Source organism: Zosterops lateralis (genome assembly GCF_965231275.1).
Source record: "Zosterops lateralis genome assembly, chromosome: 10".
NCBI classification, from domain to species: Eukaryota; Metazoa; Chordata; class Aves; order Passeriformes; family Zosteropidae; genus Zosterops; species Zosterops lateralis.
Window position 1 is genome coordinate 16,708,731 of NC_139770.1, and position 20,996 is coordinate 16,729,726.

A 20,996-nucleotide genomic window follows, 5' to 3' on the forward strand; every position below is an offset into this window, starting at 1 on the left:
AGTATAACAGTAACATTATATAGTAAAATTCTCCATAAATTTTTGAATTTATATATATATATATATTTATATATTTAAACAGTGTATTAGTTTGGGTGTTTTTCAATATATTGGTGGAATATTTACATTTTGATATCTTCTGGATCCAAAAAAATCCTGGATAATATGTATGCCTTAATCCAGTCGGAAACTTAAATCTCTCTCTTGATTGACAGGTGAGAACTGTACCAGTGTGTTTTTTCCTAGGAAGCTCACCACCTGTAGGTAAGTCTTAGGTTAGAGCCTTTGCCTTTGAAAGAAAGCAGGCTACCTGTCCTTGGTGCCACACAGTGGAGAGGGCATCCTCCACAGATCTGTCAAATTGCAGTGTCCCAGAAAACAGTTTGTTGTTTGGAATAAGGAGGAGGGCTGTATTTCTTGGTCCCGGCATTCTTTTTCCAACTTGGCAAAATAGGCATGCTGTCCTGTTTGCAGAGTCCTTTCTCTGATTTCTGTCGAGCTTTGATCTCTTTGCAGAGGCAACGCTTTTTTTCAATCATGTCCAGCATCGTATGGTCCCCTTGCAACCACTGCATGCACGTCACCTGTTGGGGGAGGTGGATGGAGGAAGAAAAGAAGGGGTGGGGGGGGAAAAAAGAGTGAAGAAAACCCAAATAACTGTTTTGGTCATAGATTAAATACGATTTTTCTTTGCAAAGTTAGCTTATTCTTATTTGAAACACTCTGATTTTATGAATAAAAATCTATGCCAACAACAGAAACAGAGTAAGTCTTTACTTTTAATTACTTCTTTAAGGAAAAAAAGAGTAATAGAAGATCCAGAGCACTAAAATCTAATAAAGATAAACTGTTTTGGCTATCTCACATTGTTGGATTTTAAATGATAGAATAGATCTTAAAAAGGCACATGGATCTTAACAACATCCTTAAGCTGTGGAAATAAAAAATTCTACACACTGAAACCCATGTTTTATATTGCTTTCCAAATCCAATCTGTCACATTAAAAGCAGGGTGTTAACATTTCTGAGTATCAAGCTAAATATAACCGCTAAATTTTATTAAAATGATTTAATGAACTCCATGCAAATGATATAGATTAACCTATCCTACTCTGTGATATTTCATTAGCTGGAAGGCACCAAGAGTTAAGAAACTCCACGTTTTCATGCATGTGGAATACTGGAAAATGTGATCCTGATCCAAAAGGGGAGGTTAGCATATGTTTAGCTGTAAGTACATGTCACAGCCCCTCTGAAGCTGAGAATGTGACTTCATTTGAGTTCAGTGGGGAGTTCACAATTGAAAATGTGTCTTCAGAGGCTTTAGACTGGAAGAGAAATCACTAATAGTAAACTCTTCTGAAAGGGGTCATTGGTTTTGGATACCACTGTATACCTGCAGCTCAGGAAACTTCCTCTGAGCATTTACTTTGCGAATTTGAAGTGATGTCTTGAGTGTCCCCACATTTATTTCCCCAGAATTGAAGATCTGTGTGTAAGTAAATACACACAATACATTCACAGGGGCTGTTCAGGTACATCTCTGCTCTTGTTATGAAAATGAACATGTACAGCAATATTTTGGCAGAATTTGTGGTTCATGAAGGAAATTTATCTTTATTATTAAGAGTATTTGAATACATTTATTAATGCATATGCCTTTAATTCACAAATCTTAAAATGCCAAGCATGGGCCTGGAACTTGGGCCTGGTTTGCCTAGGATCCTCTATAGAAACTTCCTTGGATCTCAGTAGTTTTTGTGTTCAGCTTGAAGCATATTTAGCATTTACTGAAATAGATTAAGCAAATGTTCAGATTCATAGCAGAAAACAAAGCAAAAAGAATAAATTTAAGAAAGCCTACTGGAAAAAGTAATAAAAATGATGTACTCAAACAGAAAATAGAATACAGAAATGTCAGTATTTTTTGTAAAAAAAAAAAAAAAAAAAGGGGGCAAACCAGGATAAAATAATTTTATCACAAAACCATGCTTACCTTATACAATAGATAGTACTCTGAGTAAAACAAGCCTAAACCATAATAATATGGATTTTGCTCTTGAATTATGAATTACAGGTAATGATTTTTATGAATTTTATGAATTTTTGAATTACAGGTAACTTATCTGCAATGTGTCCTCCTGAATGGCTGAGCCATTTCTTTATGAATTCTGCTGTGCCTGTTCTTTAATTGAATACTTATCTTTCATTTCAGGCGTGATATAATGTTCACTGTGGTGCAGGTGGGCATGAGGCACAGCATCTTCCATGGCCATAAGACTTTCTCTCTTTGGGTGCCCAGGCTTGGTCCCAAACTCCCTGTCTGAACTGGAGATGCTCCCCTCCCACCCCTTGCCTCCACTCCACAGATCTTTGGAGAGCCTCTGCCTGACCCAGATTTCCTGCTGCTCTGTTCACCAGTGGTGGGTCAGTACTTACACAGCAGAGTCTTCAGCTTGGCTGGGTCCTCCTACATGGGGAAGGACAGGGACAACAGTCTGCGCGCAATTAATTACACAAATATTCACCAGCACAGCAGTGTCCGTGCCGGGCTTGACGACAACGCTTGAGCACGGATTTCCTCTCGTAGGCACCGGGAAATACCTTCTCTTTTACAGCCCATCAGTCCCAGGCAGAGCATGTGCCAGTGCCAATCCCCACTGCACGTGGTGTGCTCCAGCCACCCAGTGTCACAAGCAGCACCCACCACAGCCCCGTGAGAGTGTCACATCCGTGCCAGCCCCGCTCGCCACTGTGCACACACAGTGCAGTGCCAACACCGTGCCTTGTGCTACTCATCTCCTGCAGCCAAGGACCTATTCAAGGGGACAGAAGCAGCACTGATTTGATTTCTAACATGTTGGTTTCTAACATGCCAGTTGCAACTTCCCAAAGATAGAAATGGAGTTGTAGAAAGTATCAGTTACACAGACACTCTGCCACCCCCTGCAAAACAGCACCTAAAATAAACCAGAGAGTAGGCAGCTCCAAAGTATTTTTTTTTTTTATACTGGCCACCGTATTTTGTTATGGTTAGTGAATCATTTACTGTGAAGAATTTGAATTTTCCCACCTTCCAAGACATAGATTTTCAAGTCTACTTGGGATTTTTTTAATTCTATTTTTGTTTGATGGCTAAGCCCTTCCTATCAGCATCTTAGGTGTACTGTCCACTTGGCACAATTCTCTCTTGGAACTGCATTCAGTAATGGTCTGTGCAGGAGAAACATGTAGAACTGGGATGGGCAAAGTCTTTTGCTAAAATACACCAAGTGAACACATATGATGTCAAAAGGCCTGGGGGGAAAAAAACCTTTAAAATAAGCCTGAATACTAAAGGTGGTTTTTTGTTGTTGTTATTGTTGTTGTTGTTGTTGTTGTTGTTGTTTTTTAAATATGGTTTTGCCCAGTTGTTTAAGTGCACCAAAATAAAAATATTAGGAATATTAGTTCGTGGCCACTGGAAGCTGTGGGACAGACCTGAGAGGAAATCCTCACTGCAGGTCAATGCACTACAGACATGACAATAACCATGTTGATGATTTGAAGTCCCAGAGTGTTAAGTAAATTTTCATTGTGTCCTAGACAAATAACAGACACTGAGGCTCACAGGCCAGGACTCAACCCAGATGTTTAATCACAGTAAAAACCCTCTATGACTTCAGTAGGGCTACTGAGGTGTTTAAAGCTAATGTGTTTAACACTGCAGTCCTAGGCCTAATCCTCCCAGTGACTGAACTGATGGCATTCACACTTAGTTCCAGCACTAATTTTTTTTCACATCCTCCCTCCTTTCTGGCTTTAGCCTGCTCCTCTGGTCATGCACCAGGCTGTTAATATCCCTGCTATATCATAACAAGGGATTTGTTCAGTGTGAGAAGCACAAAAAATAATGATGTTACAATCTAATTTATGGAAAAAAGTAGAGCATTCAAAATGTTTTGCAGCTATACAGCTCTCCTGGGAAAGATCCCATCGTGCTTGAGGAATGGTGCACATACTGCAGCATGTCAGAGCTTGGCTGCAGATGTGGATGTACACAGACAGGCACAAAATGCATCAGCACTGGAGGTAACAGCCAGGAAGACAGAACACAGGAGAGGAAAAGTTGGTTCTGACCAAAGAATATTGGCCCAAAGCCCGAAGAGGGAAGAAGGAGCCAGGAACTAAAGTTAGGATTGCAAGAAGGGACCTCCTGGTGACTCCAGGATGTGTATCAGGTACTATGTCCCATAATACCCTTTGGATTACAAAATTTGCTGATTGCACATCAATTTTTGTTTTGAAGGTATTTTTACTCATTAGGTTATTCAAGGTACAAGACATCTTTTATAAAATTTTAATTTTAGATCAGATAGCGCAAGAGAATGAAGAAAAACACCAGGCAAAGGCCTAGAAGTTTGGTCATTCACCAAGGAGGCTTTGGAAGTAGGCTCAATTCCTTGTTCCTAAGCAGGCAGTAAAAGCTGTGTGATAGTCGGATGTGCAGGAATGTGACTGAGTGCAAGAGTAAACCAGGATGTCTGACAAGTTCTTGGTAAACACACTCACCCTTTGATTAGTCATCAGTCTCTAGTTTTCATTCAAAAATCTTCTTCAAACCAAATGCTTGTGCCAAACTTGAACATCAACAATAAAAAGTGAGAAACTCCTTCCACTATGCAAAATGGAGCTTTTCCATACAGTTTTAATCACCAACTTCTTTGCAATCTTTAGAAGAAACCCGTCTATGTTGCCATCTTACTTTCACTATTTTCTCTCAGTTTTCTGATATTTTTTATTTCCAAATCATTGGAAGTAAATATTATTAAGATGTTTTATAAACTCTTGGGTTCTGTGTTGGTACTGCCATGGAACAAGAAGTAATATTATAAACCCATCTTCAGCTAAGATAAAACAACTTTACATATCCTCAAAACAATGCAAAACTAAAATCTTTCAAAGTGGAAAAAAAAAAAAAAAAGATCCCTTCTGGTGGCTGTTTTAATGCTTTATGAAGGTAAAAGAAACAAGCTAGACAAAGTAGTTCCCTTGTCTGCAAAGTGAAAATGGTATGTTTTTGTGTGTGCCTATATTAGCAGTGGACCTGACCTCATATCTCATTAGTTTGAAATTTCATATTATTCCAGAAAGGTAATTAGCAGTCCCAATGGTTTCCAAATACATGTATTGCTTAAATTAGATTGCCCTGAGCTAGACCACAGAGATGTCTTGGAGCAGAGATTTGATGGGCAGAACACGTCCAGTTCAATTGCTCTTAGAGGCCAGGACTTGGAGCCAGAGGTCAGTACATGCCATAGCTCCCTGCCACATCAGAACTTACTGGGAAAAGCACATAATCCCAGGGAAAACTCAGAACAGTGACTGACACTGCCAGGAAGCCCGTAGTATCATAGCAGACTCTTTGTTTTCCATTGCCCTGGTCCTGTGTCTGCCTGGCCCTGGGCAACCCAGCTCTGACTGCTGGACACTGCTGGCCCTCACTGTGCTGAGACACTGCACCAGCACATCCACTAAACTGCTCAAACATGGCTGTTTGAAGCAAGAAAGAGAAATATAAATGAGCATGCTTCTTTCCTTGCTCTTAACCAAGCAGGATAGTTTGGTTTGGCAGAGAGAGTCATAGTTACAGATAGAAAAAGAATAAAATGCTATCTAAAAATACAATTAAGCAGCTACTGATGGACACAACTTTACACACAGGCCAGCTGTGTTCACCAGGTATAGAAAATATCTTGTATCTTTTTGTGGATGAACATCCATGCTATGAAGTCAGACTCTTGGGCCCTTCAGGAACTGGATGCTTGCTATCAGGAGCACCAGGCAAAGTGCATCAGGACAAGCCCCAAGCAGGGCTGTGCAATTCCTGAACACATGAATGACTCTGAAAAAAGACATTTTGATACCTGTAAGTTACATATAAACCAAATGATCCCATGTAGCATAACTTTTCGAAATGAAAAACATGAGGGCTGTGAAAAGAAAAATCAGTGAGCAGAAGTAAAAATACAGAGTGAAACATCCTCAGCACCAGGCCTGGGACTCTCTTCGTTAGCTGTGAAAAAAATTTATTTATTCATGTGTTAAATAAATAGCTACATAAATACATGGATGGATAATGCTGTCTCTTAGTAAAAAGACATTTTGTGCTACGTAAGTCCCACACACATCCCCTTGTCTCAAGCCAAGCCCCAGGTAACCTTAGCCCTGAACACTGGACAGGCAGGAGACAAGAGGAGAGCAAGTGCCAGGAGCAATTCTGCTCCTCCAGTGTCAGGCCACTGGGGTGAAGTGTGGTATGAGGATAAAGCCATGCTAATTCCCAGTGCTAAGAGGTGTTTCAGGAATCCTGTCATTGAAGGTGCGCTATAACTTTTTCACGAGTGCCCGTGAAAATATGTGCTGCTAAAAGTGCCATGTGGGAGAAGAAATACCTGAAATACTGTACACAGCTCTATCAGTAGTCACTATGTTTGAAAATGTTGACAATTTTAATTCATTTTTGAGGAACCCTTTCTAACATTTGAAGTGACCACATGATATCTCATGCTCTGGACAGGTCTGGGTATTCTGTTGTGGTGTATGAACTTTTAATGACCTAAAAAAATATCTTCCAGTATAGCTTACATGAGGGCTTTAGACAATACCATATCCCCTTCAGCTGTTTCTTCTCATGGCATCTTGGCTGTTAAATCCTTTGCTTGCCTTGTTTTAATGCTGTTGGTTTATTTGATGTGAAATCAAGAGTTCTGGGCAATAGGAGAGCCCCATGATTCAGTTGTGTATCCATAATTTTTTTCCTAGTAGAGTAGGTTCCTGCTTATTGTGCTGAAATTCCATAGGTTATGGGGCTGAGGAAGATGCTGTTTGCTTCTGGCCCTCGTGAGCATCTCCCTCTCCTGCTGGATGAGAAGAGGAACTGACTTTTGAAGAATGGGGAAAACTACATCACACAACATGGATGTCATATATAAATATCCTTTTCCTTGTCAAAACTGCATAACACAGAAAAAATAAAAGCCCAACAGCTGAAGTGAGGCTGTAACAAAGTGATCTTAAACTAACACAAAATCCATTGGAATAAAAAAGGCAGCAGGAGGAGATTATTAGCAATGTCTCCTGGATCTGTAAGCAGTGGTCTCTAGCAGTGCAATCTGTGTGCAGTGCTACAATCATTCAGCAGAGACAAGCATGCTGGTTTGTTTTGGCAGGCTGCAGTAAGTGAAGAAGAAAGGCTTTCTGAAAGCCACTTACCATCCTCTGGGAGGAAAAGGTACTCCCTCCCTCACGCCTGTTCTCAGACAGGAGTTTCCAAACTCTGTTTCCCACTGAAACTCTTGATGTCACTTTCTCTGGTGCAGATGGCTCCCAGCCCCTTGGCTGGGTGAGGTGTTTCCACTGGGAAGGAAGGTGTGAAATCCCACTCCTAGAAGGCAGTCCTGTGCCCAGGGCAAGCGCCGGAGGGCTATGTTGGGCAGCAACAGTGACTTCGCTATCTGATACTCGGCTTGACGTGCAGGTCCTCTTTGCACATGTTCCCAAAAGGGGAGTTGTCCAAGGCAGGAGGGAGTTCAGCCAGAATCAGGTTTCAGAAAATCTGAGCAGAGATCCTCACCCATTTGAAGACAAAAGGAATTTACCGTCTGACCTCGTGGGTCCAAGAATTTGACTATCGTTTTTTTTAAACAAACAGTAAAAATAACCTCAGTAAAAACAACTTTTAAAATACTTTAGAGGAGCACTTGGAAAGTTACTTTGAAAAAGATTTCTTTTGCTAACTGTGAGCTATAACCATTGCACTGCTGTTGAATGTTACTTCCAATGGCTGCAAAAGTCAGTAAGTCAGAATGGAACTACGGGCTAAATTTGCAGTCATTCCCCTCTCTCTGACAGGGGTATTTTGGAGGAATATTGCCATGAAAGACAGCAAAATTTGGCCCAGGATAGTTACTTGTTCATACAGCTCGGTACTGCTAACCCATCCTCCTGTTACTGTCAAATTCAAAACAACAGTTGATTAATAATACAAAGGTCATTAAAAGTAACAGTCTGTTCAGGAACACGCAGGGTGTGCAAGGTGAGCTGTGAAAGCAGACACTCTCCATGCAGTTTGGAGTGCCTGGGAAGGCTCCCTGGGGACAGTGGATGGCAGAACTGCAAATTCCTCCCTAGGAGTGCCTCAAGTGTTTTCTAGAAGCTTTCCTCTGACGCCAGCAGTCACATTAGAATGATCCTGTGCATTTACGTAGTTGCATCACAAGCACAAGTGCACACACAAGGTGTTAAGCACTACACAATCTGCCCTTTCTGACCTTCCACAAATTCTTCTTTTCAAGTGACACAAGATCAATCTCTACTTTCCATCTAAGAACACAGGAAAGAATTTCCTCATCACACTAGTTTTCATTTCAACAAAATATGTAGGAGTGAACACTTTGTAATGTTACCCTGTATATATTTAACATTAAAAGCAGTCACTGACACCTGCTATTTAAACCTATGAAACAGCATATGCAACACATTTTAGGGCTCTTATAACATTTGAATTGGTGTGTTTAAGGTTTTGATTTACATTATTTTGAATTTCTAAACTCCTAGAAATGTATTATTTCAATGATACTACTACAGAAAAAAAATGAAAACAAGGGGGCCTGTAAAAACTGTAAAACTAGAATCCCTGGAAAAACTACACTATCACTCAATGTAATTACATTATACAGTACAGTAAAAGAACTCTGGACACCTTTTTTCAAACTTTGAAGTCACTAAAAGACTTGACTACATTGTGTTGCTCTCTATGGCCTGACTAATCCACCATTTCAAAATGACGGACAAGATTATTTGGAACTCCAGGAACTCCCAAAGATTCAAGATTATGAGCAATTAATACTTATCCTAAAATTAAATTAGCAAGTGATCAGTAAACCTTCAGCACCTCTGGTTCCAGACCTCCAGTTTCATGATTCATTGCTTTCAATTACTGAATGTCACAGTTACTTTAGTCAGAACCAGCCGTGCACATACTCCAATGCCTCAAGTTTTCCAGTAGCCCTCAGATTTTTGCTGAGGCTACTAATAAAGCAAACTTCAGGTTACAAATTCACTGTTCTGCTTTCCATTTTCATACTGGCAGTCAGTCTAGCTATAGATCTTTCTGGCACTGCATTATTATCTTATTTGGAAACATATCCTTTTCATCTATTTTTTTTAACACCAAACAACTGTCCAAAATGATCATACTTGATCATACTCTGTAAATGCTTTCAAAACAAGAGCCTGTAAATTCACTGATATTTGGGATACTGTGGAAAGTCATCTCATGCATCTCAGTGGATCATCACAAAGTGCATTCCTATTGAGCTCACTTATTAAAAATCAAAATTTCATCTATGCCTTCACTAAGGAATAAATGCAGAACTCAAGCAACCCACCATTATCCTTCCTGTCATTCACTGTAAAATAGATAGGAAAATACAATATTGTATTAGGTCAATCACAGGAGGGACAAAGGACAGACACTTTGCCACAGTTCAGTTACGCAGACATCTCCTGTGTACTGCATTTTGCAGTGCAGCAGCTGCAGGGTAACACTCTCATGTCCCAGATTTCTTTGGGGGTTACTAACCCATTCTCTCCAGCATTTCCCCTTGCTGGAAGGTGCTGCTCTGTGGCCACAATTGCTCATGACCCAGACTTTGCACAGCAGAGTGGTTTGGGCTGTGACCCCAGTGGCCACTGCCCTGCCCACGTCTGGGTGGCCCTGCCTACAGTACAACCCACCTGCAGCTAATATTACTCTCAGTCATGGCAGCTTTGAAAAACAGCCAGATTCTAAATCTCATTTGGAGATGAACATCCCCCCTCTCTGCACTGAGAGGTGGTGTGGAGCAGTGAGAGCTGCTGGGCAAGGTCCTTTCCTCCTCCGGATCCACAGAGTCCCTGTGGGTTGCAAAAGCTCTAATGTACAAGGGACCTGAAGGCAGCAGGGTGAATACTCTGGATACTGCTCGGACCAAGAAAGGCCCAAAAACTGAGAATGAAAGTGAACGGAAACAAGACCATAACTTTGGAAGACCTAAGAACTGCAAGAAAGAGGACATTGAAACCTGTACTGAAGTTACAAAAATGTGACATGTGGGGACACAACAAATTCCATTAGTTTCCCCATTTTATTGGACCTCATTGTTTCCAAACTATAAAAAAAGCACATGACCTTCAGCACTATTTCTATTGAAGTCATACTTGAACCCAAGATTTAACTAACTGTTATTGCTGCTACAGGTGAGAACTTCACCACACCAGTTTACCAGCAAAGCTCCTAAGTCTTTATATTTCTCTAGCACTTTCAAGAAAATGGCCAAAAAAATTTTAAAAATAAAGAAATATAAAATTAGCAAAATAATGTATGGAGTGAAAATGCCTCTGTACTGAAAGCTGCTTTACTTTAAAGTTGCTTTACTTATGAGAAATTTTGAAATATGCTCTTACAGTTCCTCATTTTTGATAGTGAAACTGAGCGAAAGATAATTTTCTTAGAGTAAATGCCATTTCTCAAATATTGTACTGATTGTATGGAGGGGAAATGTTCAGGAAAACATGACTAAAAACCAACACTGAATGTTCGGAGATGATCATAATCTTGTAGGTGGTTACAACTTCCTTGTAAAAATGTGCAAAAACATCATTAAAAGACTTAATCTTCATTAATCATTTACTTCTAACTCCAATTTGAAGTGCAGTTAAACAACAGTTGTTGAAGTTATAAACCATACTGAGAGTTTCTGATGAATACAAAGATGTAAGAACTTGCCTCGGTATGAGATACCACATCTGATGTTACCTCACAGCAACATCATGCAATTTTGAATACATCAGGAATGGCTAAACTATTCAGTACTCACATCTAATATAGACGTGATTTCCTGGCACACAGAATGGCTGAGATACAGCAAGAGACTCAGCCTGGCATCCATGTGCTTTAGAAAATGGGATTCATTGGGTTCAGAGATTCCCTGTACTTTACTTCTGTTTTCTGTTTAAAAGAATCTCTGAGGGGATGGTGTTGGCTGACAGAGTGTGTGAATCAGCACTAACACACTAAATCAGGAGCAACAACCTCCTCAAGCGTGGAGTGACCTGGCAAGCTCAGCTTAGCCTATGCCAGCATCATGGGCTGTGCTCAAATTCAGATCACCAGAGCAGGAGGGAAATTTAAATATCCAGCTTAAAAGGAATGGCTAATGACAATGCAGCACAAAGAAAACATTGAGCTGCGTGTTAACCTATAGATAGACACATATCACCTGTAACATAAGCAAACAAACTCAAACAGTAAAAACATGCTTCTTTTCTCCAATTATGTTTTAAAGTTTGGTGCCAAGACCCACGATCTGACAAATGTTAATTTTAAAAATTCAAGTTGCCATTGTCTTTCCTAATTTTTATTATTTTCTATTGTGAATTATACAACTCTGATCTGAAACACCAGATAGCAAATGTGCTTTTCCAGACTGTAAAATAACATAAGGGCCAAGTGAATCCAAGAGTCCACTAACTGCCACTGACTTGTAAAGGCTTAAGATCAGGCCACTGGCCCATAAACTCCTGCCTTAATTAGTAGAATAAGTCCTTTCTCCAGCCTATGTTTTGTTAAGGGAAAGCATTCCTTGGACATTCTTGTTATAGCTTAGGAGTAAAATGGAAATTTGCTGTTGATGTGTGTGAGGTCACAATTTAACTCTGTAACTTCAAATTAAAAATGAAAAGGATTTTCTATTATGCAATTTTAGTTGGAGTGAAGGGTCTTCCTTAGAGTGTTACCATCACCGTACAAGGTTCTCAGTATTTCCTGCATAAAGACTTGTTTTCTGAGATTTTTCTGAGTAGCTGCTGCCACACTGCTGCAGTAATTTATTGCATGCTGAGACTGGTCCAGCTGGACAAACTAGTAAAATGATAAAATTAACTGTAAAGGGAGAACATTTATCACTCATAGGTCTCATAGAGAAACACAGATGATTATCATTTAAGCTTCAATTCAATGGATAACCTAAACACATGCTCAACTGGAAAAAGTGTATCTGTCACCCTCCTGACTAACAGAAATATTTTACTATTTAAGATAAGCCAGTGCTTTGCTGCCTCAAGGGCAGATAACTGAGCCTACATACAGATGTGTGGTGATTCATTTTACAAAGGGCTAATAAATGATTGTTAGCTGTTTCAATGAATGCTTAATCAATTGGCAATTATAGGTTACTGTGAACTGTAAAGGGTAAGAGGTCTGACAAATAGTCTGTAATGCTCCTGTAAAATCCACTTATAAAGTTGAGTATTTTTGTCCATTCCTAATGCTCACCTGCACTGGAGAAACTTTCTTTCCAGCCTCAGGCCCTTCTATATCCAGTATCTATTCATGTAAGATGTTATGGATGTGAGTCACCCCTAGACTGACAGCAAGTTCCTCATGTGAATAGAGCTGGGATCTGCAGCATAAGAGTCCAGCTGTTTTAGGGCATTTGTAAACCTTGGAGCACTTGATCTGCATAAGATACAGACAGCCAAAACTGCGCCAACTGAGCTATTTCCAAATTTTTTTTACCTACAGAAAACTGTCAGGAGAAACACCAATATATTTGCCATTTTGGATCTGAAAAACTGGAGACCTTAAAATTAGTAAAAAGAATAATCTTTTAAAGTTCTCATTTAAAATACATGATGTTTTTATTTTCATTGTTTTAACAAGACAAAATGAGAATAAAAGTAGCTTATCAAAAGTGGGTGCTGGCATTCATACTTTTTGTTTTTTAATTGGCATACACTTAATGTATATGAATAGCCACACATTTCTAGTGAAAGACTATGAACAAACACACGTACATATACAGAGATAGAGAAACATCCTATACATACATACATGAGTGAATATACATATTTATGTGCATACAGTATACAGACAAGATTCTATACAGGTACAGTCAGTGCAATATACTGTATAAGGCTACACAAACACCAAGAGAGTCTGGTGGGGTGGTGACAGCCATGAGAACAAAGCCTGGATGGTTGTGACTCTGCAGACAGTGGGGACAACCTGGCTGCCCCGTGTCGTGTTTTATGCATCAGGCACACGCAGCTCCAACAGAAACATGGCACAAAACAGCTCAGAAAAAGAGGACGAGTGGGAGCGCATGGAGGAAACTGAAATGCGTATGAGCAGACAAATAAGGTTGTTCTACCTAGGATACAGAATGTTTGGTTCATTTACAGAGAATGCCTATATATAAACCCATGCTTTCATGAATTCATGCCATTTTTTTATTTCTATCTTTTCCTTTAAGAATATTATAAAATTCTTGCCCTGAGTTAAACATAAATACACACAGAAAAGGGGGTGGGGAAAAAGGAAATTGCATGCTTCTGGGCTTTTTTAAAATAAATTTTTAACCAAGGCACAATTTCTTCAAGAGTGGTTGCAGGACCATTTGAAATAAACTTAGCAAGTGCTATTGTTCTGGGACTGTGGCAAAACTAATTGTTTGCATACAAAAGTCTCAGAACAAGTTTTGAAGTGAATTTACAAGTTTTAGAAGAGAACAAGTAAATTTATTACATATGCCTTAAAGAGAGATTCCCTGAAGAGGAAGGAATGCTACCAATGCTACCAAATTAAATTATTTTATAGACAACTTATTGATGTTTGGATGGAAATTATTTCACACAAATAACATTATATATTTGTTTAATCATTAGTTGTTACCTATTTTTAGTAGAATCATGTACAGTGCTGTAAGAGCAGCTAAGAATGAGATGGAGAACTTCCAGATAATTTTCAATTTTTTTAGCAAGCAGTACACACAGTGGTCTCACTGATTCAATGAGCTGCAAGAATCACAGCTCAGGCACAGCTGATCAGTGGTGGCATAAGACTTTCAAGGCTGTATCTCTCTCTGTCGTTGACCTGCATAAGTGTTTTATTGGAAATATTAGTTACTAGTTCCTGTGGGTCCCACTCTGTACACTCGTGCTCAAGTCTGACTCTCAAAGGAAAGGTCCGAGTGCAGAGGCCATGCTTGGCTGTTGCCTCCACATTCAAGCACTCAGGCTCCAGAGACACACAGTTGCCATCAATTTCCAGGCATTCTGGAGGGTACCTCACATTCCAGGGGCTCTGGAGGGTACCTTAAATTCCAGGGAACAACCATCTTGATTGTGCTGTGTTGGCTGCAGCATCTGTCCCCATAAATCTCTCTGTTGAGCTGACTGTCTTTCAAAATGTTGAAATACACCATCTCGATTCTATCAAAACCAGGCACAACATAGCAACCCCCTGAAACCTCTGAGCCACACAGGTGAAATCTTCTCATGTCTGTCCTGTGCCTGTTCAAGAAACTGTAACTCTCAATCTTAGAAACAACTAAGTAAGGACAGTAAAAAAATGCTGAGCATGAAAGTGAAAACCTCATAAATGCTGTGTTATTTCATCCTTTGTCAGAATATCATTGCATTTGAAAGGTTTCAACAATTTCTGTCACCAAGCTCAGCTCTTTCTGTTCTCTGCTGACAAGCTTGCAAAGTTTGTGCAAGAATAAGATATCAGGGTAAAGGAATGGAATACTTTTTCTTCTCCTCTCTTCCATCACACCTGAAATAGTGGCAGCCACATTGGCACTCGAGGGGAAGGCAGGATGACAGACCAGGTGTGGTGCTCACATCAGTCACTCTGTTCCCACATCTGACACCCTCTTGCTGTGGTATTACTTTTTCTACAGCTAATATGTATGGTGTAGAATGCTTTCACCCATTACTTCCTCCCCCTCATATATTTTGTGCCTAAACCCCGTGCTATGACCCATATGGAGAGGGAGAGTCACCAAAGCCATGTTGGGGCTTGGCACCTACAGTGACAGCAGTGCAGGCTCAGAGCCACCTGTGCCTGCTGTCCCCCATGCTGTGGGGCAGAGGCTGCTTTGGCTGTGTGGGGCCACACTTAAACCAGAGTCCTGGCAAAGCAATGCACTGGCCTGCTTCTGCTGCATGACCAACACAGCTGAATGATGAAGAAAAGATGTTGGGACAGCAGCAGCAGGCTTGTCTGCCAGCAAAAAGACACTGCAGCAAATGACACATTTGCTTCTCATGCCAAACTGTCAGGTGTGCCTTGGAGGTGAGGGATGTTGGATGTGATAATTCCATCTACTTCGAGGTTTTAATTTTCTTCTATTTTTTTGTTTTTGTTGTTTTAATTTTACTTTTTAAATAAGCATTCTCTATTTGCAATTTGTATATTTAGAAACCATTTGCACTGCTCTGGACCCGTGCACTGATTATGTAAGTCCACATTCAAGCTGAAACTCAACACAATGCAATGTGGAGCCTACTCCAAAGCATTAACATTCTTGTTGTTGCTCTCATCCAAAATGTTGACAGCATATTTGGCTGGACTGTCGACAGCAGAATTTTGCCTTCATGTGTGCAAAGGATTTGTCTTCGCAGGAAAAACCCGGAACTGCAGAAAGTAATCCGACCGCTCCCTCTCGTGGGCACAGGGCTCTACTGCACTTTAGAAAGGCACAACTCACGTAAATCCCAAATCCTACAGATTCTTAGCAGTGCCAAGTCCCCAGAGGGCTGTGTGAGACCGCAGGACACAGTTCATGCCTCGTGTCCCGGCACTTCTTTCAAGGTGGTGGCAGTCAGGGTGACTGATCCCTGACTCTTATGTACATTCAGTCTGAACAAGAAAGTAAAATCCTATGGCTCTAGATTCATGTTTTTAAATACACCCAGGCCACACACACTGGTCAAATCCAAACATTATCTCAAGGTAAAATTGGCCCCTGTCCCATAAGTGAAATGCCTGTCCCATGGCTTCTCTCTGTAGCCTGTTGTGGGTTCTTCCATGCCTGTCCATCCTCCCAGGTAGGACCCAGAGGATTTCCTCTCTCCCAGCCATTTGCAAAACCAGCATCCATTAGATTCAGTCTATGCCTACATTCCTTTCTCTTTGCCTACACAGACACTAAAGATTTCTCCATGACAGGGCCATTTGAAAGAGAGACATAATTTGTAAAGTGTTCTGAGTAAAATATACCTGGTTTTCCACTTTTAGGCATTCAAATGCATTTCATTGTATCAGTGACACATAAAACTATGTAAAATTGCTGTCACAGTAGATTGCACCCCAAATAGTTTTTGCACTTTCTATTTTCACAAAACCCAAACCTTAAGCAATTCCTGTGAGTTATACCCTTACCAATCTACTCCCATATGCAGCCTCTTACTTTCTCTCTATTACACTGAACTTATAAATCCTTGGGGCAGGAACAGCCTTTTTTCCATGCATATTGTCTACCAACAAATACCTACGACTCTTGGACACCACCACAATCAATATTGTGGTAGATCCTATTGGCCAACATTAAGCAGGTTTTTGATCCACTGACAATCCCAAGCCTTATTAAATGTGATGGCAAAGCATAAGGAGTAATTAAGTTCCTTTAAGTGAATATCTTCTCAGGCAAGAATAGAAGCTACCATCCGAAGTAATAAATAGTGTATAGAAAGTCCAGACCAAAGCCCCATGGGGCACTGATTACAGAGTGAGCAGCATGGGGCTGTTCCCACACTGTGGACATATATTTTGGATGAAGGAAAAGATCAAGTAACAAAAAGGAGCAACCATAACCTTGGCTCCAGGAGCACAGAGACAGACATCTCAGAGGCATTGCACTGGCTCAAGAGGAATACTTGGCATATATACTACACAAAGGGGGAGGAAAAGGATTGCCACTATCCTGTAAATTGTTTCATATGTTTTGCTATTCTATGTCCAAAATACACAATAGACTTTCAGAACTTTAGAAAATTAGAGGAGGAAAGAGGGGCAGAGAAAATTATGAGTGGCAATTAGCACAGTAGTTTGATATTCCCTTTGAATAGAAAACTAGGACTGCATGTCCCCTGAGATCTTTAACCAGCAGCCCACAGGGATCATTTTCCCTTTTGGTCCAGAGGGCAAGGATGACAGAAGTTGATTCTTTCTTTGCAAATCCTTGTGCATGATAAGAGCCAAAACAGCAGAATCACTAGAGTCTGGTGTTAGTTCTAGGTTGAGATTCATCAAGGAGTGCATGTAGCACAGATTGACAGTACTGAGTGCTGACATGGGTCTGTGCTGTGTAACACACACAAACTCTCTCGCTAGCACAATTTATATTTTTTACTACCATTTCCCAAGTAATCAAATTGGATGAAGGACTACTTCAGTCCACAGAGTTCTCCATCTACCTGCAATGACTGTATTTCTTTCATATTATGGAAGCTAAAAAAAAAGACTGCCGTGATCAGATACGGAACAGTGGATCTTGATTTATAGGTGCTCATTTCTCAGCAGTAGAATTCGTTAACTGCAGAATCAGGAACCCAGCTCTGCTACTGTGCCCCACAACTGCAGGGTGTTTGCTGACTCTTTGAACTCTTGTGCACTACTGCTGGGAAAAATTGGCAACTTTAAGCTGAGAATAATAGGAGAGCACAGATGCTTTGTTTATGCTCACAGAGTATTCACTTTCAGATGCACATTTGCCAACTAAAGCATGATAATGTCAATTCATGGGGGAAGTACTTTGTCTAGGTGCCTTCAAAAATAATTATAGCCATAATGGTAACAATTTACATTCCCTGCATTCATTAATTACAGGGTGACCACAATGCTTACAAGGCATACAAAGACTATAATATGTTTTGTATTCACAACTAAAGCTAGAGATATTACAAGCTGGGCTGTAATCACTCAATACAGAGTGAACTTAGGCATGAGACAAACGTGTAGCTGTGTTGCTGAAGAGTACTTAATACTTGAAAAAATTAAATTCTAAATTATTCCTTTAAATAATTGTAAAAAAAAGTGTATTTTTTTACAATGAGCTTTTACTGTGCTTAAACCGCAAGGTATTGCTCTACTCATGCATATGAAAAGCAGCTAAAATATGTCTCAGCTTCTCTGTGGAACTTCCCTTCCATCATGATTTTGTTTTAAAATGGAACAATTAGAATAGGTGTTTGGAATTTTTCAGCTGAAGTACAAAGTTAAACAATAGTCACCCTGAAAGTCTCACATCAGTTTTAATGTTAGATTTTTTTATTATTATTATTTTGCATGCATTTTGGTTGCATATCAGTTAGCATCTAAATACTGGGTCTTAAATAAATATTATCTAAATTGTTGTGTGGAGGATTTAACAGGTGAGGCTGAAGCAAGCCTTCTCCTTCTCTCCTTCCCTTCTTCCCTCCGAGGCAGGGCAGGAGCAGGTGGGGTGGCCCCAGTGAAGCCCCATCTTCCCCTGCAGATGCAGGATGCGGGATGCGGGATGCGGGATGCGGGATGCGGGATGCGGGATGTGGGATGTGGGATGCGGGATGTGGGATGTGGGATGTGGGATGTGGGATGTGGGATGTGGGATGCGGGATGTGGGATGTGGGATGCAGGATGTGGGATGTGGGATGGGCCGGCTGAGTGGGGTGTTCTAGGCTCAACTCCCCTCAGCCCAGAGCTGAGCCCACCTACCCTCAGTGGGATGGGGATCAAACCTCAGCAGCACCCTGCTTTGCCTCTCCAGCACTGGGGTAAATAAAGCTTTTTCTACTCCTATTGGATTAGGCAAACTGTCCATCTTGAACAGTTGCTAAAGTGCATTTTCACCCAGGCTGCCTCTGGCATGGACCCAAGGGGCTTCTCTCCCATCCCTGTTCTCACACCCTGGTGCACACTACCCCTGTCCTAGGCCAAGGGGACAAGAACACAAAGACAAACGCCCCCCCCCCAAGCTGCATATTCAAAGTAGCAAATCTGCTTCTTACTTCCCTACCTACACTGCTATGTTGGAAAACAGCTGGAAAACTCCTGGTCTCTGCTTCCCAGCTCTGTGAACCTTGGATTTCCATGTCTGGACTGCAGCTCCCTCACCCTGCCAGCCCCAGGCAGCACATGGTTATTCTCCAAGTCTTTTTATTTTTCTACCTAGATATGAAATTAAGGAGTCAACTTGTATCTAAAATTCTTGCCTATCAAAGACACATTCTCAAATAAACTATTGATGGATTCACTTCTTCTGGTGCAAGACAATGATCAAGTCCACTCCATCACAGTCCACAAAGGCCTTTCCCCTTTGCTATATAATATTCATAGAAATCATAAAATAAGAACTGTCCTGAATTTTGGAGGGTAATGGTTAGTTTCTCCATGTTGTGCCTTTTATTGTGTTTACCAATGTGGTCATTGTGGGGAAAGTAAAAGGCTGCCTCAGCTTGCAGAGGGCTCAGGAAGATACCAGGCAAGTAATGAACTGAGCTGCAATTTTTCTAAAATAGGCCACAAAAAGTTTCAGTGTTAATGCTGGTATATTTTCTAGCTTTTTCTTCATGCCTTCAGTGCACATTGAGACTCCTTAATTCATAACTGTCCATGTATCTTCATTCCCTCCTCTGAGTTATTTCCTCTAATCTCAGCATGGCTTCTGGATTTTACTTTGATCATCTCTGTAAAGTTTAAATCTTCTTTCCTTGCTTAAATTGGAGCTAGATATCACTGTCTGGTCCTCCCCACAACAAGACACCAAACCTTATGAGGCATACAAACCCTCAGGGTTAAGATAACATACCTTGAGGAGGCAACGGGAAAGGACAGTGCTATCTGGCCACTGGAAAGCAAGAAACTAACAGGCAGCATGAAGAGAGGCTGCTTATTTGCAGATAAGGAACACAATTTTGTGGAAATCTATCTAAAAATAGGCTCTGCTTTGCAGGAAAGCTAAAATATGAAACTCTAGCTATCAGTAATTTTGTTTTCAAAGAGTGTATTTTTCTTCAGATCATGGATCTTAAAAACATGCACTACTGTGCTGCTATGCAGCCTAGTACACGGGATTTTCCAATCACTATCTACAAATTAGTGAAAACAAATCTCACTTTGCAGAGTTCATTCACAGAAAAAAAAAATCCCAATGTGTTTATATGGTCTCTTTTTTTCTTAAAATGAAAATCAGTGGGGTTTTTCTGTGCTGAAGACTGTTTCAGTCTTCAGGCATGGCAGTGAGACAGAGAGGATTTTACATACATCAAAACTCTGGATGCAAGATGTTCTGCTCTCCAGTAGAGGGACTTCCACAGTCTGCTTGGAACGTTTCCTTCTTTTGTGACAAACATGCTCAGTGCACACATACCCTGTGTGCCACAGGGATATCTGAGCTCATCGATGGAATGGAATCCTTTGTTACCCTGCGGTGAAAATGCAGAGAGCGACAGGATGGCAGGGAAACATCGTTGCATAGCAGTGATACCTGTGACTCCAAATCCTGCTTGCTTTACACTAGTGCACAGTTTTGTTCACTGCAGCTGTCCCATGGCAGGGCTGAGCATTTAGCACTGCAGGGTGAAACCCTTGACCATGCCTGCTGCACAAGTCTCAGGCACCAGCATAGAGGCTCCAGCAAAATGGGTGAGGAGTTATTTACTGGGGCATCTGTGGAACTTGTTTATTGTTCTTTATAAATCTCACAAAGTGGTTAAATTCTACTGTTCTCTGTCCACTTAGTTGGCTACAAAAGACAGTTACTTGTTTTCATTTCCATATAAAGGCCAAATACAGATGGACTTTTACTATCTCTAATGTTAATCACACACTTCTTTTCTCTAAGATATAACTCACTTTGCTCTCTGCATTTCTCCATTCCCTGTAAGCTTTTTGTTGTACCTTTATAGAATGAGAATCACTTAGGCTGAAAAATGCCTTTAACCTAGCACTAAAAGCCCTCTATTAAACCATGTCCCCAGGTGCCACATCTACATGTCTTTTAAATACCTCCAAGGATGGTAGAATGGACTCTTCCACTGGGCAGCCTGTTCTGTTGCTTGACAACTCTTTCAGTGAAGAATTTTTTCCTGATATAAACACAGAATATCCTACTGTGTGTGTCTAAGTGTTCAAGCAGGTCACTGAC

At 40.7% G+C, this 20,996-nt stretch overlaps 1 protein-coding gene across 1 annotated transcript in view; it reads right to left on the reverse strand.

Moving 5' to 3' along the window:
- Positions 1–356: 356 nt before the first annotated feature.
- The window catches only part of NYAP2 (neuronal tyrosine-phosphorylated phosphoinositide-3-kinase adaptor 2), a gene marked incomplete at its 3' end in the record, with an annotated part of 132,821 nt that continues 112,181 nt past the window's right edge, over positions 357–20,996 (reverse strand). The window contains exon 7 of the mRNA XM_083868621.1: positions 357–584. Coding sequence (XP_083724747.1) covers positions 357–584 — 228 coding nt within the window. The remainder of the gene's footprint in view (positions 585–20,996) is intronic.